At 43.1% G+C, this 21,250-nt stretch overlaps 3 protein-coding genes across 6 annotated transcripts in view; 2 read left to right on the plus strand and 1 right to left on the minus strand.

Moving 5' to 3' along the window:
- Fas2 (fasciclin 2) overlaps positions 1-11,880 on the plus strand; it is a 90,319-nt gene extending 78,439 nt beyond the window's left edge. The window contains exons 7-10 of one of the 2 annotated variants that reach the window (XM_071776252.1): positions 4,403-4,534; positions 5,020-5,089; positions 5,621-5,746; positions 7,750-11,880. In XM_071776252.1, coding sequence (XP_071632353.1) covers positions 4,403-4,534; positions 5,020-5,089; positions 5,621-5,746; positions 7,750-7,891 — 470 coding nt within the window. In that variant the 3' untranslated portion in view covers positions 7,892-11,880. The remainder of the gene's footprint in view (positions 1-4,402; positions 4,535-5,019; positions 5,090-5,620; positions 5,747-7,749) is intronic. The other variant, XM_071776253.1, reaches the window with a different exon arrangement.
- A 50-nt stretch (positions 11,881-11,930) lies between these two features.
- Positions 11,931-15,090, minus strand: Glcat-i (Glucuronyltransferase I). Its single transcript, XM_071776256.1, has 4 exons — positions 14,900-15,090; positions 13,337-13,863; positions 12,726-13,022; positions 11,931-12,646 (listed from the first exon to the last, which is right to left on the minus strand). The coding sequence occupies exons 1-4, from the start codon at positions 15,024-15,026 to the stop codon at positions 12,548-12,550; spliced, it is 1,050 nt and encodes a 349-aa protein (XP_071632357.1). The 5' UTR covers positions 15,027-15,090; the 3' UTR covers positions 11,931-12,547.
- Positions 15,091-16,116: 1,026 nt separating this feature from the next.
- LOC139811827 (protein FAM135A) overlaps positions 16,117-21,250 on the plus strand; it is a 31,065-nt gene continuing 25,931 nt past the window's right edge. Inside the window, exon 1 of one of the 3 annotated variants that reach the window (XM_071776249.1) lies at positions 16,117-17,119. The gene's annotated coding sequence lies outside the window, so the exon portion shown is untranslated. The remainder of the gene's footprint in view (positions 17,120-21,250) is intronic. The other 2 variants (XM_071776248.1, XM_071776251.1) reach the window with 2 other exon arrangements.

Below are 21,250 nucleotides of genomic sequence, written 5' to 3' on the forward strand. Positions count from 1 at the left end.
TGATTCTCTACGCGCCACGTATTTCACGTTAAATTTCATTGTTCCATTTTTATTTCGTACGAACATGGTCTCCGTGCTTCCAATTCATTTGCAATAATGTTCGAATATATTCTTCGTGGATATCTCAAAATTAGATGGGGAAATTCAGCGATGGTCGAATCGTTCGTGACGAGAATACGGACCATTGCAAGGACCATTATGTAGTTTCTTCGTACACCGAAAGGATACAGTAATTCTAGAAGCAGACGGCAATTTAACGTTAAATGGACGCGACGCGGGGTTGCGGGGGGCTACAGTCACGAACAAACGGCTCTTTATGCGCGATTGTTCGACGTGTCGCGATTCGCGCGGACTAATTACGCGAACGTGCATGATTCGTTCTCCTCTCCTCCTCTCTCTACGGCACCACGGGCGCAGACGAGCGTGTTTGCGGAGAGCCTCAAACCATCAGAGACGCCACGCGACCAGCCCTCCGCAATCCGTAGGATATCCAATCGATCCTCGATTCTTGCGCCGTAGCCGGAATTGTCTCTGCCGGGAAATCAAGGCGGCTTTGTGTTTTGTGCTCGAAGGATCGATTCCCCTCCGCGCAAACTGCGCGCCGCGCCGCACCGTGTCCGGATAAATTGCGAGCGTATAAATGCTCCATTCGGCGACGACGACTCATTGTTTGCGCGAGCGTTTGCTTTCACCCGGGACGCTTCGAGCACCGGCATCATCATCTCGAGGACGCGATTGCGGACGGAATCAATTAGCAGGGAATGCGGGATTATTCCGATTGACTCGCTTTGTAGGGCGATTGTATGGCGACTACATTGAATTTATCTTGCGGGAAGGATTGCTGTCTCGCCTAGTCGAGTGAAGTAATTCGAAAGAAATTGAACGAATAATGACTTTTCATTGGTAAAGTCAATGATTATTTTTTATTATTTCGATCCGAAAAGCTTCTAAAGTTTTTTTCTTTATTTCAAATTCATTTGAGCCACGCTAATTTTCTGACGCATTTTTCTTTGTCTTCGTTACTTATGTTACCACGATTGTTACTCTCAATGCTTTCAATGTTGTGGCATAGGTACCGCGTTTCCCAAAACGTTTCCCGAGGGACGCCGAAATAATACACGTCAAATATATACACAATCCTGGACGTGTCTATGTTCGAGCAAGAAGTTTCCCAGCAACAGCAGCTGGAGTGTTTCTCATTACGGAGATAATCTCTCTGCGCGCGTGCAAATGGATCGCTCGAGAGGAGGAGAGCCGTGTATTTGCGCTGTCTGATGCGCCGAGTCCATCCTCGAGTACTTATCCGCGCGCGACTTCGCGAGGGAGATAGAAACAAGGAAACGCAGAAGAGCCCGAATAGGTCTGCTCGCGAATGCGAATCCGTTCGTGGAACCTCCGATGGTGCCGGTCGCCGCGCTGCGCCGCGTCGTTTTATAAATAGCCGCCGCGCGCTTAAAGAGAACCGCGTCGAGAGGATGAATCGGAGGGCTGGAACGACGAGAGGGCGAGAAACTCAGAAACATAAGCGCGATACTCTTCGCGATCTATTTCCGATGGGCATGCATGGTTTTCGCGCGATTTCGCAGTATCAGATCCTCGAATCCGCGCGGTGGAACGGCGCCAGCTTAACCCTTCCATTGGGGAAAAGAGCACTGAAATCACTTTACAAAGTAATTCTTTTGGGTTGTAATTGTTTGATAAATTTTTTTATTGTTATTTTATATCGCGAAATATTATTTAAATATTATTCAACGAGAAACTACAAGATATTTTCATGAAATTAAATTTAACCATAATTTTATATTATTACCTCTCGGTGGATAGAAGGGTTTATGTTTATGGTTCATTTAATATTGGAATATTGATAAAAAGATGTCGAATGAGTGCCTGAAGGTTCACGTACAAAAACGCGTTTCGGTTAATAATAAACATCCGCCCGTATTCGGAAAAGCCTTCCGCCAGTGCATTTTTTGCGACGCTCAATTTTTTTCTATTCTGTTATCTTGTTTAAACATAATAAGGTACGGGTTTTAGAAATTTTCTAGCGCGTTAAACACAATGTCTGCAAACAGAATCACTTTTGCGTCGGAGAAAGAAAACGTTTAAACCGCTTACGGAGCGTTAATAAAAACACATTTTTTTTTATTTTTTTCCCAATGCGCTATTTTTTCGTAATCCGCACCGTTTTTTTTTTCGGGTAAAGGCAGAAAAAAAGGATACACATGCCGTTATGAGTTTACTTTAGGCGATATACGGAGATTGTCCAGGTTTAAGAATCGCGCCGATGTGGTGCCTAGGCACGTTACGACACGGACCGAAAATAGACCGGAATGCGAAATCGAATTTCAACGCGGCCGTTCGGTTCCCATTGCCGCTCCGGTTACTTTTACGATACGAGACATTCGATGATCGCGCGTGGCGATCCCTTGTTCTTTTCTCCGTTCTTTCCTGTCTTTTTTAAATTTTTTATTACGGTGGTCTCCGCTCTCGTAGTTTCCCCCCCGAAGGGTATATATTTACACGCTACAGATACACGTACACCCAAGACACATGATACACGTATATACGATATACACGTATATGTACAAACGTATATATAAAGAATATACATAGATAGATAGGTAGATAAAAACCATTTACATATACGTCTAAGGATATGTACTAGCCTAGTGCCTAACTATGTTCGTATTTATGAGGAGGATAAACTCGTATAACTCGTTCTTTCCTGTGCGAAAACATTCAATATATATTGTAAATACAACGGAACGACGTAAGAAAAATATATGTGAGTGTCTAAGGAGAAAAAAAGAACAATACGGATGGACGAATCCGAGCCAGCGGAGAAGCCACCTTCAAATTGTATATCCCGTGCCAAAAAATTGTCAATTTTCCGAAACTTTCGAACGGAGTGACGAGCGGAAGGAGGAAGGAGACGGGATGATGATCGTTCGACCGGGAATCAGCCGAGATTTGCCCTTCCGGCCGCGCGTTTGCAATTTGAGATGGTTTCTTTTTCGGCGGTCTTGTTTATTTTTTCGCTTATCATACACATCGCCTCTCTCTCTCTTTACTTTATAATTATGATAAAAATAAACCCACCGGGAAGCGACGCGCGCCGCCGAAAACGGTAAATATCCCCTTAAAGTACAAGCAAGTGCAAGGTTGTGGCCGCTAATTAACGTAGTTGAGAGCTCTGTTAAGGATTGGCAGTGAGAGAATGAGGGAAGAAGCGTGAGAAAAAGGCTGAATGACAGAGAACGAATGAGTGAATGTAAGACAGAACCAAATGCGAGGCACTCACAGTTGGTGGAGGGGCTTTTTGTGTGGAGGTAGCACTTTTAGACTAGTGGCGCGTAGAGAACTAACATCCGGTTGTGGGAAGCTAGTGAATGAGCTTTTTTCCCTCCCCCCCCTCCTACCTTCTCCCTTGAGCTTTTTAGCACAGCTCGTGTTGTGTGGTGTTGCGAGACCGAGACTCTTCTATCGCTTCTACGCTCTTGCCAGTGCGCTAATTATCGCGATCCATTAACCGGCGTGTAACACACACGTACACACGAAAAAAAAAACACGTACATACACACTCATTTGCACAGTCATACACGTACACTCTCTGTGTCTCCTTAACCGACAATCACCACTTGTATGTCTTTGCCGTTGTTGCCTTCTGGTTTTTGGTTTCCTCCTTTGATAAAGACGGATTTTTGCCGCATCTCCCTTACACAACCCCGCCGAGATCTTGTTTCTTTTCAGGAGACTAAAATATCATTGTACGTGGAACATGTTTGGTGATGCGACACCGTGGCCGCGCGGCACTCGAGAAGCAATTATCTTAATTACTGTATCGACGTGAGAGAATTTTACCTCGCGCGCGTTTGAATTATATGTTTATCGAATAATATATTAACATTAACGATGTAATCGCTAATACTGTTAATAATAGTGTTTAATATCTAATAGATTATTAACGTAACAGTAATTATTTTAAATTAATTATCTGTAATTCTAGCTAAAATCGTGCATTTCAGCTATTTCAGGCCTAAAAAACGGGAGGATTATGACATATGATTTGCTAAAATTGTAACCGTAATTACATAAATCGTAAAATTGATCGATAATATTTTTATATCGATTGCTATTTATTAAATAATCCGTACGGATAACGGTGACTTTGTTAGATCAGAAAAACGTACCAGTACGTTTTCTCAAGCATGTCTTATCGCACTCTTTCTCGCAACCGCTTCCACGACGTGTATCACCAAGTACACGTTCGAATGCAACGATTGTTAACCATCACCAAACATCGTTCAGTATCGCTTTTGCACTAACGGACTTGCGATATACATATACACGCGTGCCACGGATGAATATGTTTAAGAATGATATGCTTTTATCGTCTTTCAAGGTGTAGATACCAGCGTGCTGCAGCATCACGGCCCGCTGATATCGAGCGGAGCCATAATCGGCATTGTCCTCGCGACGATATTCGTCATCTTTATCATCATCGATGCCATCTGCTGCTGCGTGCGCAAGACAGGTGAGCCCGGCGTTAAATCATCGAGCGCTGCTTGAGCGGATCATTGATAAACTCCCTCGCGCGTTATACTGTGCAATATAGTAGGAAATATCCAAGTTCCGTTCGCGTTTGCATTATTGTTAATTACGTTCATCGGACGATAGTTATCTGCCAATCACGTGTAGCTCAATAATGAAAGCTCCAGCTGGTTATTACTCATTACGGTTAATTATGTCACTCAATTTCGGCGGAATTTACATTTTGGAGTTTACCTATGAAAATGTGTAATTCTAAAAAGGAGTTAATTGCATATTAATTAAAAACTGGTGAAAGCTTTTTAGTAACGCGTAAAAAAAAATATTCCCAACGCGCGCGATGTCGAAAATTAAATGAGACAATTAGTATTGTTTCGTAAATCTAGCAATATTAAAATATTGCACGCTTCTCTGTTTTAATGGTTAATAACATTTCGCCGCAATAATGTTCGTCCACTTTTTCCGTTACAGGAATTATTAACTACATGCGCGAACGGTCTCGGCGGAAACCAGTCGACGAGGAAGACACGAAGCTTGGCAGGTGAGTCTCTCGCTGAATACTCCGAAACTCGCGGCGCAACGGTATTCTGAATATATATGTATTATGAGATACTCTTTTCTTGGATATACAATCTTACCGCATTTCTCTCGTTTACACTTATTACATATGTATTCTACATTGTGCTTTGGCAAGTCTAGCGCTATACTTTATCATGTTATCGAACTTTGCACCCGTCATTGAACTTTCGTTCACACGTTCGGAACGGTTTCTTTTTTTTTTTTTGTTCCTCTTCCGTCTTTATTCTCTCTCGACCGTCGAGTTCGCGTTACTTCTTTCTCTCGCCGACAATTTGATTAGAAACGCGAGTGCACCGGGATTTCTCCCGTATTACCTGCCCGCGCGCAATTTGCCCTCGCATAATCGCGTCTCGCGCGACAGAATGGACGATAGTGGATGCGATGACGGTGGCGGAGTGACGATATTAAATGTTAGAGAGTAGCCCGCCGGCAGACACAGCGAACAACACTTTGACTCCTCTCGTATTTCTCTCTTTTTTTTCTTTACCGGTAGTCTTTACGGTTGGCGGTTTCCGTTGCCGTATTGCGACCAAAAAATGGCCAATGTCGCCGGGGTCACGGCCATCCAAGACTCGGGTAGTGGAAAAAATACCATTAGATTGGTCAAACACACTGCCATGTAAGAGAGAAAACGATGTATAAGCGAAATCAGTAAGAAGCATGGCCCCTCACGAAGGGGCTCCGACACGGCTTTCCACTTTGCATGATGTTTTTTTCCACCTCTCTTTTTCCCCTTCTTTCTTCTCTTTTCTTTCGAAGCTTTCGGAGATTCTTCTCCTCCTTCTCTCTCTTTTTTTTATTTTGCGTACTTTTCTTGCCTGACTTCCCCAAGCGACGGCGCGGTACCCACCGCTGGACTCGTCCGACGGCTCGTTCGGGGGATGAACCGTCTCGGTAAGGGAAGTCGTCGATACGCATCGAAGAGAGCTCGATGAGCATGGAAGAAAACACGTTCGATCCGTTGGACGCATTCATTGTGCCGCCAACCATTCCTCGTTTTGCAACACATTTATTTTTTACACTTTTTTGTTGCGCCGGCATCCGTGTCCACTCGTGGCTACGCATAGGGAGTGGCGCATTATATCTTCTCCCTCTTTTAACATCCGTCGAATGGATTATGGACAACTTCGACCAGACAGCATGGCACATAATACATTTCCCCCCCCCCTTTTTTTTTTAGCGAAATGCGAAAATATATGAATACTCACGTATCAAGAAGAAAAAGAAGCAGTAAATTTGAAATTTTTCAGAATTATTTTATGATGTATACATATATTGTTGAAAATTTCAGTGAAATTACAGTCACATCAGAGATAGAAAAAATTTGTTTATGTTTTATATGAAAGGAATGATTTTTAAAAAAGAGAATACTTTAGTTCCTTGTTTATAATTCGTGATTTTTGCTTATTGAATGGATTGTTAATTATAAAATCAACATTAGACTCGCTAAACTAAACTGTTCCGTGTCGGATGCCGCCTGCGAGTGGACACTTTTTAATATTATTTCGTTGTAACGCGCATAGAGCCGGTACTCGCTTGAGCTTTGGCCATGCCGCATGCACAATACACTTTGGGATAACGCTCACTTTGTCCTTAATTCTCTCTAGTCCGTTCCGTTACCGCACAATGTTGCAACAAGTATGCGAGTCTTCTTCCCGACCTGCCAGTTTTGTGCTTTACGAAGCGCAAATAGCACTGCGAGTTAAACTCTGTAACAACTTGATATACCTTGAACGAAAGTGGTATAAATTGATAAAGAAATGAGGAAATTATTAACTAGATGTTGTTCGCATAAATAAAAAAAATAAAATAAAAATGTAAGATCGATTTTTTGGATCCTGACGAAAATATGACGAAAATAGATTTACATAATTATTCATTCTATTTCAACATTCTATTTAATTTCATATATTTTTGATGATTTATATCTTCTTTTCTAATTATCTCAGAGTAGCTAAATTAAATGGTTCGAAAATTCCTTATTTCTGAAAATAAGAAAAATATACTGTTCCACTCAATGGTTTGTATCTTTAACGATGCTCACGGATTACATTTAGTCGTTATTTGAATTTTATTTTCTCAAAAAAACGCGGGCATTGTACAAAGCACAAATTACCAAAAATATATATATTAATAAAAATAAGACGGTTTTAGAATTGAAAAAGTTTTATTTGAAGTATAAGAAACGCAGCATATATATGTTTTTAAATATTTATAATGAATTTATGAAAAATAGACGGCAAATCCCTTTTTTTCTATTCTTTTGCGTACTTTGTGCATGTGCACGCTCAGAAAATTGAATGCTGTTTCATCACGCTTGGAACAGCCCATGAAGCATCCCAAGAATCGTAATAAGCGCGGATTCCTCGGGATTTATCGATATCAAAAATGGCATATAGAGAGAGACGCATCAGCGTTTCTCCGGAACCTCTCTCGCTGTGACAATTCTTTTACTTTGCGAGTGACAGCATGCCTGACGTGTATATTCGATGTCGCACCACGCGTCGCATATGGACATGCTTCCTTCTTTTTCTACTTTTTTTTCTGCCCGGTATTAGAAGTTAACATGACATCGCGGAAATCACGGAAACCCCGACAAATGTTGTCTTGACGCTTTTGCAGAGACGAGAAGGAGCCGCTGAAGGAGGAGAAGAAGATCACGCCGATCATCGATTCCGGACTGCGCCGGGAGACCTCCATCACCTTCGACGGCAAGAGGTCCGTCTCCAAGACCGGCTTCGTCGGCAAGGACTCGGCCGTCTAGATATTCTTCCGGCGTACTAGATTGTAAATCGTTTCCGGAAACGCAGCGCGGTTTCCGGCTGAAAAGTGTTCTCGAAAAAAAAAGATGAAGAAACAAGGAAATGAAAAACAAGAAACGAAAAGTAGGACGCGCAGAGCGGATCATCATTTCGTACGTTCGCGAGCCCGCTTGCGGGAGGACGGGAGAGAATTCGGCGATCCGCCTCGTCGGAATTTTTCCGAGACGAAAGCCTTGACGCGGATTGCTCTTTCGCCGTTCAGCGCCGAGTCTCTCTCCGCCCGATCCTCTGCTTTTCGTTTTGCTCTAAAACGTTACGCGCGGTTTCACGGTCGTACCGTCGCGCCGACCCGCCTTTCTTCCCTCTCGAAACCTCTTACCTCGTGTACTGCGATACACTTGCCGCCTACACTTCCCCGTAGAATCCCCTGAAAGCGCTTCCTCGGTGAACTTATCGCCTATTACTTTGCCGCAAGGTTCTCGCAGCACGTCTGATTTCGCGTGTAAGGTAAGCTAACCGCTTAAGGAAGGAGCAAAACTTTGGAAACCTGACATATCCCTCCACCGCGCTTTTACCTGAAACACATTAAGATACAAAGTGAAAGCGATTTGATCAGAATATTTTACTAGCTCTCTTTGACTATCGCAAGAATCGCTTAAAAATAACATCAAAAAGGTTGATCCAAGGTAGTTTTTATCGACGAATATGTCACGTTTGGAAGGTTTGTCCCTTGAGCATAAAAGCAGTCTTGAACTCTTTTTGCCCCCGTCAGTGTACTCGCCGAAGCATGCGAAGGAGCACGGATAATCGATAGCTTACGAAAACGAGAAGTACGAAGTAAGCGGAGCTTACTCGGTAGTTGCTCTTGGGAGGAAAATACGGATATAATTGTAACGTTATAACGCAAGGAAATGAGGAGTAGGTAGATCGCTTGCGCGAGAAGAAGATTAGGAAGCTGGCAAGAAGAATGTACAAAAATTCGTCGTGCAATTGGTAGAGGTCGACTGATCGATTTAGATGAACGCTTCGAGGCACCCTTTAGATTATCACAGTCTAGTACGCTGGGTAGTATCGCGTCCTTTGTCGCGCGCGGTTTCAAGAAGACCCGCGCGGAAAGTCGTACTCTGTTGCGCATGAAGGTAAAAAGAAGAGAGAAGAAACAACTTCATGTTTGTTCGGAAAGAAGATTGCATTTTGAGGGATATAATCGCGCGAAAATGCAACGCTCGTATTCTTCGTGGTATGACATCCAGATAACTTCAATTCATCGTCATTGTGAAAAGATTGTTTTTAATACTGACTTAATATTGGATTAAAGAAAGGACTGTTCGAGTTATAAGGTTCTTTCGAAATCTTACAGGGAGTTCAATAAGACATATCTAAATTTCAGTAGTAGCGAAAGAATTGAGGAATTCTTGGACAAGATGAAAATGGAGAGCAAAATTTATAGTCGACTTCGTCAGTCTCTTCAGCATTTCCTCTATAAATGTAAAGTTTTTTTTAACTGATTTATTTATTAACCGATTGTTATGTTTATTTTTAATGTTTATTTAGCAGTTATTCTTTTAGCGCCATACAATTTTAATTGCGATAAAATTTTAATTGTGACACTATATATTGCGCTCATTCAGCGCTCGTAAAAAAAAATAATTCGAGGCACCTTGGAGAAATCTCTTGTGTAAAAAGGCCGTTCTCCGTTTTCAGAATGTTTAAGAATGTGAGTGTTGCTTTCATATTCCTCAAGCGCCAACAGAGAAACTCTCTTTCTTCCCTTTTAAACGAGGTACGCGATTTTGCGGCAACCTTCGAAACTGTACATACACCTTGAACAATCTATTTCTCTTTCCCTCACGTTCATACCTCATCCTTCTCCACGTCTTTCGATTAGGAATGACTGTCAATCGAAAAACGTATACAGTAGGTAGGCTTTCACATACATACGCGATATGTATTTGACGCGCTTTTATTCTCATAAATTCCTTGACTCCGTGATCGTAATGTTCAATCCTTTTCACCGTTTTTTTTTTCTTAAATCCAAAGACTGATTCTTTTATATGTCGAACCAATGGAATCGTAACCGACTGTCGTTCAAGTAGCCGGAGATAAATATCGAATTGCATCGTTTAATCGCCGATCGCGTATTGTTCAATACGCACGTGTTCTTTGTCGATGAGTCTTACGATCATGCGTGTGACCACTATAGTTATGAGTGAATTACTACTTAAATCTCGCATATCCTTGTAGCGAGTTCGTTCGTTCTTCGTACATTTATATAATCATAACCACCCTTGTATATTTATGCATTTACTTTTTACCTCGAGTGAGAAAGGCTCTCAATTATTTTTTTTTTTTTTAGTGATAATTTAACGTATATATGTTTTATAATGTTACCTTGTCTATGAGACATAAGAGCGGCTTGTCTTTTATATATATATATATGTTGCTTTTTTAATTTTTATTATTAGTGAAATTCGCGCTTTTCTGTAAGGATAAAAAATTTTTTTATAGTCTTTAGAAATTGAGAAGAGAAGTAAAATGAAAATAGGGCGACTCTTGCGACACTGTGTATTTGTACTGACATTACAGAAGTCACTATAATTACGGTGATCAATTGTGGTTGTTCATATAGACAAAATAAAGTTGGAAAAAGAAACTCTACTGGAAACATATAGACTGCGATATTAGGATGCAAGAACAATCGGTTAGCGCGAATTAATAATAGAATTTCTGATAAAATTTGGACGCGCTACCTTGACGCTAAAAGTCTCTCTAAACATGTATGTATAGTGTAATCAAAAGCAAATGGTATTTACCGTGACAAGTGTCAAGTCTTGCAGATACACGGAGCTTGCCAGTCGGATTTTCGGTCAGCGAATCGCGAGAGTATGACATCGGAAAAAGCTGCCATATAATTAATATATCCGAATATAGCGAGTAAAAGAAACCGTACCGCTCTTGCCCTAATGTCTAAGATGGCTTTTGCAGAAAGAAACGCAGTTAAAATGTGATAAGTTTTTGTAAATGCTTGTAAACGTTTTTCCTTAATTGTAAGACGTATCGAGGATAAATCTTAGGAGAGTTTTTGGTAGGTCTAGAGAAACCTGCACCAGCACGGAATGCGTGTCCTCGCGGAAAACCGACGGTGGGCGACTCACATCCGAGGAGAAATAACATTGTAACAGATTGTTGTATCGTCAGGTCAGTCAGGTGCAATGATAAATCCAGAGAACGGAAATTTTTTTCGCCCTAGCGCTTTACGTGGATTCCAATGAAAGATTTCACGAACGTCGATTAGCTTCAAATGCAATTCGAGTGACGACTCTCTTTCTGGAACTGGAAAATAATTGAATTATTACTGAATTAATTTTAAAATTAATTACGGCTGGTCATTAATTTTGTAAAGCGAAGATTATATACTTCTGTACAGAACTGAAAAGAGACGGAAAAGAACAAAGTGTAGAAAATCTGGAACTAGCAGCGAGGACGTTCTCATCGGATATTATATCATTGCACCTGTTGATACATCGAAATCGAAAGTTGGCACGCTTTCTCATAGTCGCGAACACGCGTTCCGTGCAGATAGCTTTTTTACGTAAGACAGAGAATTTGCCAAATACCATAGTACTTATTAGCACGTAAGTCAATGAATACATATAAATATAAAATATATATATTATACAAAAAAAATGATATATATGTACATGGAAAATATAAACAAGTCGCGGGACATTCGCGTGACGGATATCGCGCGATCACTTCGCATCGGCGAGCGAGACGCATCGTTTCTAGCACCCCTAGCTATTTTGTATCCGTTGCCAAAAGCCGTAAATCCTTGACAAGTAGCTTCCCACAAAAAGTATTACTGCGCATCTTCCGATTTGGAGATCATTACCGAGTATTAAAGTTCCGTAGATGTAAGGCGTATTTTTTATGTAATGCTTTTTCTGTACGCGACAAGAAATCGTGCTCTCGAATAAAAAGTGAAAAAGTTTTCAAGGTGAGAAAGATGGATGGATAGACAGGGTTGAAAACCCGCGCCTCTCTTGTTTTCCTCAAAAATTTTATTACAATAGATACTTTTTTTTTACAAAACGATATAACTGCGATATAAGATTATTTATACTTTTTATGAAAATGACAAATGGCCACTGACTCGTCCCGACGAAACGATATCGTGGGACATGCGGATTAATCCAAAGCACTGCATTATCACATAATTCTTCGAGATTCGGATAATGATTCGCTAGGGTTATTCGATTACTTTTGTTCTTTATCATCGCTATTACATCTAATTTACAGTAATTACTACAAGCAGCTATACAGGATGGCACTGTATTCTACCTGCATATGCAATATATATATATATAGCACATATATATATATATATATATATGTAGTATATATGTGTATATATGCAGAACCCGATAAAAAGAACGTTTGTGCTCTTGGGTTTGCCCCATCTTTTCTATTCTTAAAAAAAAATCGATGTCAACGAATTTATAATAATAATATCTCTATTAGATCACGAATTTATAATAATAATAATATCTATTAGATCACTGATTCACAAGGAATTAGAAGAATGCAGCAGCGTTGCGTAGAATGATGATAAACAACCTTTTCTTGTCGTAGAATGATGATGAGCAACCTTTTCTTTTTTATACCTCGATGCCGGCATTGGAACGTTTACCTTTCTTGATCAACAACTGCTCGACATTTAATTGCGGCGGTTCCGTTCGCGTATGCCACACGTACACCTAAAATACACAGAATTCAAAATTTCACGAACATTTTAAAAGATCATCAAGATTCCAGATAGGGGTCTTCCGATCTTACCTTCGTGCAGCAGTCCGCCAGTGGCTCCAATTGATCCTTCGTGACTAATTGTCTAAGTATCTCACTCTCCTGATAGCCGCCTTGCACGTCGTATGAGAACCACGCGTCTTTATGCTCCAACAGTAATTCGAGATTAATAGCGAAGCCTGCCATGTCAAGTGGAAACGGCCGATCCGGTTTCCACGCCGCGTTAAAACCGATTACTTTATTAGTGGCGTTGTCGCAAATAGGCTTCTCTACCATTAGACCGCCGACTAGGCCGACCGGCCAAACGCCGACTTTTTGTATTTTCTCCATCTGGAAGCAATACATTTATAATTATTATATTTGAGTGAAACACACGATACATACAGACGTACCGCAGTGAATCGTGATTCATAATTATCTTTGAAATTGATATCAGATGGATTAATCGAGTCACTCTTCCGATCACAATTATTATATAAAAAATTTGAGAATATAGAACAGCGAGTAAACTGCTTCGAATTAAATCGCTTAGACTGAGAGAAAAACAAGGCAAAGGGTAAGCATTAATTGAAAAATCAAAAATGATTACGTCAACGTGATTTTTCTAAGGAAACCAGCATTTCTCCAAAGTGAGCTTGCCTCACCTCGTGGAAAAGTTTAACAGAATAAGTATTGTCGTCGTCGGCAAAGTATACGACGCCTTTGTCAGACGGCTTGAGGTTCTCCCTGAGCCATCTTAGCGCCGCGTTTCGTTGCTCAACCCCGCGCGGCTTTTTCCAATTCGGGTCGTTCCTGCCGAGCTTGTAATTCGGCGGGGTCGACACGGACAGATGGGTGTAGATCAGGCCGCTGGTCTCCAGGAATCGGGTGACCAGGGCGGTCTTCTGCGGCGCGTCCTCCACGAGGAGCCAGTGAAAATTGGGGACATGTAGGAACGTCTGCGCCAACCGGGTGAGCTCGGCCTTCTGCACGGGCCTGGCGAACGTAGGCGTGATCGCGTAGATCACCGGCCGGCTACCGTCGTCCCGCCCGCGGACGTTCTCGACGAAGAGGCCGTGTGCCTCCAGCCTCTTCAGCAACCCGTACGTCAGCCCCTGCACGTCCTGTAGATCCGCTATCACCGGGTCCAACCTGGACCTGATCTCCTGCCATTTCTTGTGCTCCTGATAATCTGCGTGAAACACAATCGGAGTTTTAATGTATAATCGCGGAACGACGACGTCGTTTACTAGTCGGGGATAATTACGCTTCGATCTCGCTCGCGATAACGCACCGCCGATATACGGCGAACGTTATCGAAGGTAACCAGAGAGAGAATGGCGCGAGTCAGAGCGAAGATGCGGCGTACATTAATTATAAATAGTCAAGGTATTATGACGCCATCGAGAATTTCGAAATGGCATTGAGCAGTAAATGGCAATAATCCGCGCTCTACGAATATTCCGTACAGATTTGCAATCACAATACGTACGTGGCAACGTATGTACGTGGCATCGCTGACGATCGCGATTTCTCTTTTTTTTCTCTCTGCTTTCGAAATGAAGAATTCATTCAGCAGAATTAAAAGTACAGCCAATTTTCTCTTAACAGAACGACATTATGATTTTATCAAAAATTTCAAAGCTGTTAAGATCAATAGCGAGATTCGTATCTTTTCCATTTTTTTTTGTTCGAAATATCTGTTTACAGATCACAATATTTGATAATAATCGCTCAAATTTTATCTCACAGGTTTAATCATGTCTGGACAATGTCGATCCATTTAAGATATACTGATAATAACTCATACTGATAATAATATTCATAAGAAGTGTGCATTTCACAAGGTACATTAGCATACTAACAATTATAATAATTCTACCATATAACGGTCTTTTTCCTACTTTTTAATTTCTGTATATTAATTAATGTATATATTAACACGTTAACAATTACAATAATCTTACTACACCTCGACCTCTTCTTTAATCTTTTAATTTCTATACGCAGCTCTGTTAATCCACGTGAAAAAAAGTTAATAAAATTATCTACTCGACCCCGGCTCGAACATCGCGCCAAAAGCGCATCGCGCGCGCGCGCCAACTCGTGCCGCTCGCGCTGTCGCACGCGGCACGCTTTGTGGACGTTGGACGCGTGGAGATGCGGGACGCGGGACATGCGGCGGGTTGCTCGCGGCAACGGAACACAATAAGTAGACGAACACTCACATATGATGCTTTGGAAGACGATCACGTTTAGGAGGAACAGTATCACGAAAGCCCTGTTGCAGCGAAATCCGCCCCACATACTGGCCTTCGTGCTAGATTCGTCGATGAGGAACACGCTCTCGGTCATCGTTGCCGCGCCATGACACCGTTCTGCCTAACCGATCGCGCTCATCGCGCTGATCGAAGTGTCAAAGTACAAGCGGCTGAGGCACCGACTCGCTCGCGCGAGACTTTAAATTGTTATCTCGCAATACGATTAGTCGATAGCTCGAACGATTTGAATTTAAATTTATCTTATCGAGCCTATCTTATCCTAGAATCTTTATTTTGCCTGCGTTCGCGTTTGGTTTCCCAATAGCTCTCAATGTGAATAAACGAACGCAGGCTTTATTTTGTTGAACATTTGCGTTAAGTAAAAATTATATTTTCACGCAATATCAAGAGAGATATTATTACCATTTGCAATAATTCGCAAACTTTTTTATATTTTAAGATAATATCTTATCGCAAGTGATAAATTTTTACATTACTAGATGATGATAATCGTATCGTCAGGGTATCGTGAGAAGATACAAAGGCTGTTTTACATTATTTTCATGCAGGCAGTTACATTGCCGACATTTTAGGACGGCACCAAGCTTCTTTACGTTCGCAAAACAAGTTAGAGTTCTTTCATCGCACGGTAAACAGCATCTTTTTAATTATAACTTAATTAAAAACAGGTAAATTAATTTAGCTGCGTGTGCTTGCCCTACAATTTTACTTTCTATTCGCAAAAGGAACTCAACGGGCATATATATACGGGAAATAATTTTCAGTTAGGTTCTCTTTCAGAGATCCGAGTTTAGAAACAAATTAAAAAAGAAGTACACTTCTGTAATACTAACACACGTTCAATAAGTTTTTAAATTTTTAATTCGATCTCTTATGCACGTGTATCATTTGGAGAAAGAGAGGAAAAGAAAGAGAAACAGAAGAGGGTAGTTGTTCCCGGAGTCGGGTCGGGTCGCGCGGAAGCAGGCACAGCCACCCCGGAGTAATCCCAGATGACGCCAAGGGTGTCCGCGACCCATGGGGCTCGCGCGGCGCGTGTCGAGGGCGCATCGGCGCATGCCGGGGCACGCGCGTGCCACGGTCACGCGTACGCGTACGCTCTCTCTCTAGGACAGTCAGCGAGCGACCAGTCAGCAACTGGATCGGCATCCGGCGACAGAGGAGGGCAGGGAGGATTGAGGAAGAAGAGGGGGAAAGGGGACAGGGTGGTAGAGGTAGCAGAGGGAAGGGAGGCTGGTTTCGGCTGGTCCGGCGGCGCTCACCGCTGGCGAAGTAGCGAGGGTATATCGCGCCGCGCCGCGCAGCCACACCACACCGGCCACTGCGACGGCCGCGGCGGAACGTGCGCGTCGGCGTCGCTCCTCCGTTACTCCTCCTGCCATCGTTCGTCGTGCACCACCGTTCTTGCGCGCGAAACGGCACGCAAAACGGCGCCGCGATGTGAGGAGACACGGTCGCGCGAGAGCGGGCGACGAGATCCTGCGAGACAACGCGAGACCCGGCGCGCGCGGCGAGCTACGATTTAATTGCCAACGGGGGTGAGTCGATAGCTCGCGCCCGACGAAAGGCGGGAGAGAAGGGAAGGGCATACTAGGGCGGAAGAGGGATTGAGGGAGAGAAAGAGGGAGAGGAACGTACGGGGAGCTCACGTGACACGCAAGGGGTGCGAAACTTGTCTGACAGTAGTATAACTGACGTCTGTTACTACTGCCGTTAGTTGCCTGTCCGTGGCTGTGCCAGCGACAACGACGGCGACAGCGGTGGCGGCGGCGGCGGCAGTGGTCAGACGGCGGTTCACGGTGGCAGTGGTTGTGGTGGTGGTCGGCGACGACGACGAGGACGACGACGGAGGATAGCGCCCCTGCGCCCCTGCGATCAGCGACGGGACGGAAGGAAAGTGGTTACCTCTCTCTCCGAGGTTACGAGGCCAGGGGAGAAAGTGGGTGTTGCCTGAGAGCGCGCGACGACGACGACGACGACAACGGGAGGATCGCCCGGGTCCCGCGGGACATCCCCGTAAATTCGGAGTATCTCTCGGAGTAGCGAAGAGAGCGGGAAAGGCGAGAGAAGGTGAGACGACCGGAAGGATGCCTCTCGGTCGTCGATCGTCATCCTGGAGTCGATGTCAACCCGCCGCTGGCCGCCTCATCGATGACCTCGTGCCTCGTGAGTAACCCATATCCTTATTTTTGCTTCGTTTACCCCGCGTATACATCTAGGCGAGGTTCGCCAGGTTTCATCGGGGATGAATCATCATCTCGAGTACTTGATACATTACAGGTCCACGCCTCTAGAACGATATTCATCGTGCGTGCTGAACTCAATCGTTCGCGTCTCTCGAACGAGATCGTTTCGAACGTTGCCGACACGCTAGGTACTTCCTGGAACGTCGTCCAGAACGACGCGAACGTCGGTTCGGGATGATGATGACGAAGTTCGCGCGCGCAGCATCGCGCTTCGCCGCGAGGAAATAGAGGTCGGATGCAAATTACGAGCGTGGACGGCAGGCGTTGTGCGCGCCGGGCACGGTAATTGGGGCGAGGGAACGCCGCTTCACGCTGGGTGACGGTGAGGGCGACCAGGGGGGGGAGGAGGGGGAGGTCACCACGGAGGGATACCGCTGTCTCTCGTTTCCCTCGCGATTTCTCTCCCTCGCGGCCTCTCCCCGCGCCGCCCTCGATTCTCAGCCATCCGGCGCAACCCCCGTCCCTTCGTATCTTCCGCGTATCTTTTTTCTCCCCCACCCCCTTCCCCTCGTTGCTTTTTGCAAACCGGAATCGTCGGTGCGTGAAGCGTCCCTCTGATCTCTCTCTTTCGCGAATACAAACGAGAATCCCGTACAAACAATGAGGAAAGGGGTTACTGTGCACGCGCCCTTTGCTCCCTCTCTTTCTCTCTCTCGCTCTCTCTTTGCCCTCCTTCGCGCAACCCTTCCATCGTCATACGTCACGAGTGCCGTACGTGAATACCAGAAATAATACTCGAGGCTTGTCGACCGCCTGAGAGGGAATCTTTTCTCTCTCTTTCTCTCTGTCTCTCTTTCCCCCCATTATTTTCCTCCTTATCACCGCATATGCATTAGTCTCGAGCCTCGCTAAAGAGAGATATTATCAGATTACTCTCTTTATCTCCCTCTTCCATTTTCTCTGTCACCTTCTTTTTATCACTCATTTTTAGAGAGACGACAGAGAAGCCGCACACTAACTACGTCATCGTGCCCCACTGAGCCGCGGCTTTTAAATTGGTCCCCCCCTCTTTCTCGTCCACGTTCATCCTCTCCTGCTGCTATTGCACGGAAGTAACCGCTATTTTGCCTCATCTATGTGCACGTGAATCGGAAAATGTCAATTTATTTAAATGCAGGTTCGTCGATCGGGCCACCGCGCCGGGGCAACTCGATGAAATTCTCTCTGACGCGCCTTAATTCTCAACGATTGTGATTGACTGGTTTTTTATCGTTATTCTCGGGCGAGAAGAGTCTCCACTCGATATAAATCTGACATGTCTATCTCTAATCTTTAAACAGACAAAATGACTAGAAATCTAAGTCATTAATATTTGACAATTAAATTACATTTAGCATGCAAGCACATTTTTCACTGTACTAAATCTTTATGGTTCCTTGAAGGAACTTGGAAGAAACTCTTGAGAGCGGTTTCTGTCTTTTTTCTCCCGCTCCGTTGCTTCTCTGTCACACTTCCTTTTACTATACCTGCGTATGCAGGTTCTTCAAATCTGCGTCTCGACGTCTCGCCATCTCAATCCATCGATACGATTTCTGGCACGTCGATCTTATATGCGGGCCGGAAATGTACAATATATATCCCGCGGAATTGCCCATGACTGCGGCATGGACGGCGCGGCGCGGCGTCTAGCATGGTCGTTCAATAATTTAGCAAGGTTACGGATGCTGCCGACACCACCGTCTCGGTATAACCACCGTCGCGGTAAAGCTCGTAAGAAGTGATCGATCAATGTTCCCTCTCGATACTTTGCGACACCGTCGCGTCGGCTCGTCAATCCTTTTCTCACGTGCGTGCCGCTATCACCCCTTGAGGGGATTATAGTCGCGCTATTCTGAGTATCTGCCAAGTAAATAGCATACTCGTGTCTAGCTGGGGAAGTTTCTAAACGTTGGTGAAGTTATGACAGCGCGTATAAACTCAAATATATAGCTTTAATAAACTGTCTATTTCAATCGTTTAACAATTGGATTGTCCTTCGATCTTTTTATATAATTTCGAAAAAATTTTTTAACTCGAATTAAATTATACATTTAGAATTTTTGAATAGAGTAATTTTTTATGAGAAATAAGGGAAGAACGTAATGAAAATAACTTCTTTTGAGCGGATTTGAAATCGACATTAATATTGACGTGATTTTATAGAAAATCTTTTGTTTATTACGATTATATCAAATATCATCTATCATTTCGCAAAACGCGCGATGTTTCCCATGATCGTGAGAAAAAAACTACTGCAAATCTGCAACAATTGCGGGATTGCAAAGCGATCGTGAAAGCGGCAAGTGGATTTACGCTGACGGCTACGTAATTTGGCTGGGTAGAATTTAATTTTGCAGTCTACTTGGGTTTTTAATATTGTTATCTCGCGTGGGAGTTTGTTTAGTTACGCAACATGATATGGGTCGTGCACCGCGTTTAATGTAGCGTTAACTTCGTCGGGATCGGAGAAGTTCGGCCCCCGTAAAATCTCCCCGTAATGTCAGCGAATGCGTGTACAACGGTATATAACATTCAACGTGCGTAGTCATGCACTGCAGAGTCGAGTCACGAAGCTTCATTTACTTTCTCTTTGTGCGGCGTACCTGCATAGGGTGGTAACTGTATATCTTATTTAGAGGCCTTCGAACGAAAATAAAATAAATCGAAATGTCAATAATCCAACGACATAATACATTAAACATCGATATATGTATATATTTTTAACTGTAATCGAAAGTAATAGACTCGTATCAACGTAGATTTCACTGTTTGCAGCACGATCACAGCTATGTGGGTAATTTAATAAGCCCGCCATTCAGTAAATCAATTCTCGTAGAAATGAATGGAATCTAAAATCGGTCGCTCGATTAGCTATTATTAAACAAACGCGCCTTTATTTTGCGCCCCCGACCGCAATATGTTCCGGTACCATGCATTATTCCGTTATCGATTATACCTACTGTCTGTCTAGTAGTCGCATTCGATTAGTTGAGGCGAACGAGATAAAGGGCATGGAACCAATTCCTAGGAAAATTCCATCCCATCCGCCTCCTACGAGCGACCCCGGCCGCCACCGCTGCGCCGCCGCGCAGTGCGATGACTTCAATAGCGTAACAGATGTATAGCCCAAAGTTCACAGCCGCGGAGATAGTAGTACCCTGACATTTCTGAGGCGTGACCGTTTTCAGAAAAGGTCAACCGATATGGAGCAGCGTTCGAGTTGAGGGATCGCGTACACAGGCTGGTACGAGTTCCCCAGCGGAAACAATTCGCTCTTTTCCTCGCCCTCTTCGCCACCCCCAGAGTTCTCTCTGGCGAAAAATAATGCACACCGCGAAATACCTTAACTGAATACTAACAATGGTGACCCTATATGACGAACCGACGAAAGTGTACGATGGCTCTGATATCCCATTGATGGAATTCGAGAAAATATTGCTAAATATTTAAGGGATTGAGAACGATGCTAATTAAAACTTGATTAATTTATTTTATTTAAAGACTGGCTCTTTGTTACACAAGTCTATAAAATATTTTAGAACTTTCTAATTACATTGACAAATATTTTAACAAATTTGGTATTACTTTATAGAAGTTATTTGTTGCAATTTACATATAATAGACAATATTAAATATCTTGATAATCACATATTAATTAAAATTATGAACAAATTTAATTTTTTCTAATTTAATCGATAAAGTTTTGTTAGTTTTGTCTTGCAAGTTAAAAATCTTAAATTTTTTATTACTTGCAACTTGAAAACTATAGTACACCAACATTATAATTAAGATATTAATTTTAAATTTAAGTAAACCGTAAGCAAAAATTGAGATAAAGAATCTAAACACCTTGTATACACGTATCATTCTCAGTCTTATTTCAAGAATAAATTTTGCTCGCCGAGGCAAGCCGTCCTCTCTTTTCATACTCCGACAGGTATTCTGATGCCAACGCGCTCTCGTATTGTTGCCAAAAACTTATTTCTCGGTCGCTACCCTGGCTATTTTCTTTCCTGAAACCGCGCACCCGTGAATTATAACTTTCCTGCGGGCCTCTTATTGTCTTGACCTA

This window comes from Temnothorax longispinosus, chromosome 4 (genome assembly GCF_030848805.1).
Source record: "Temnothorax longispinosus isolate EJ_2023e chromosome 4, Tlon_JGU_v1, whole genome shotgun sequence".
Taxonomy (NCBI): Eukaryota; Metazoa; Arthropoda; class Insecta; order Hymenoptera; family Formicidae; genus Temnothorax; species Temnothorax longispinosus.

Bases quoted from the DNA above. Each gene is read 5' to 3' on its own strand.
- Glcat-i (XM_071776256.1), bottom strand. From the start codon at position 15,026: ATGACCGAGAGCGTGTTCCTCATCGACGAATCTAGCACGAAGGCCAGT. The intron at 13,023-13,336 runs GTGAGGCAAGCT...TATTGCTTCCAG, and splicing joins CTGTTAAACTTTTCCACGAG to ATGGAGAAAATACAAAAAGT. The intron at 12,647-12,725 runs GTAAGATCGGAA...TGTGTATTTTAG, and splicing joins TGGCGGACTGCTGCACGAAG to GTGTACGTGTGGCATACGCG.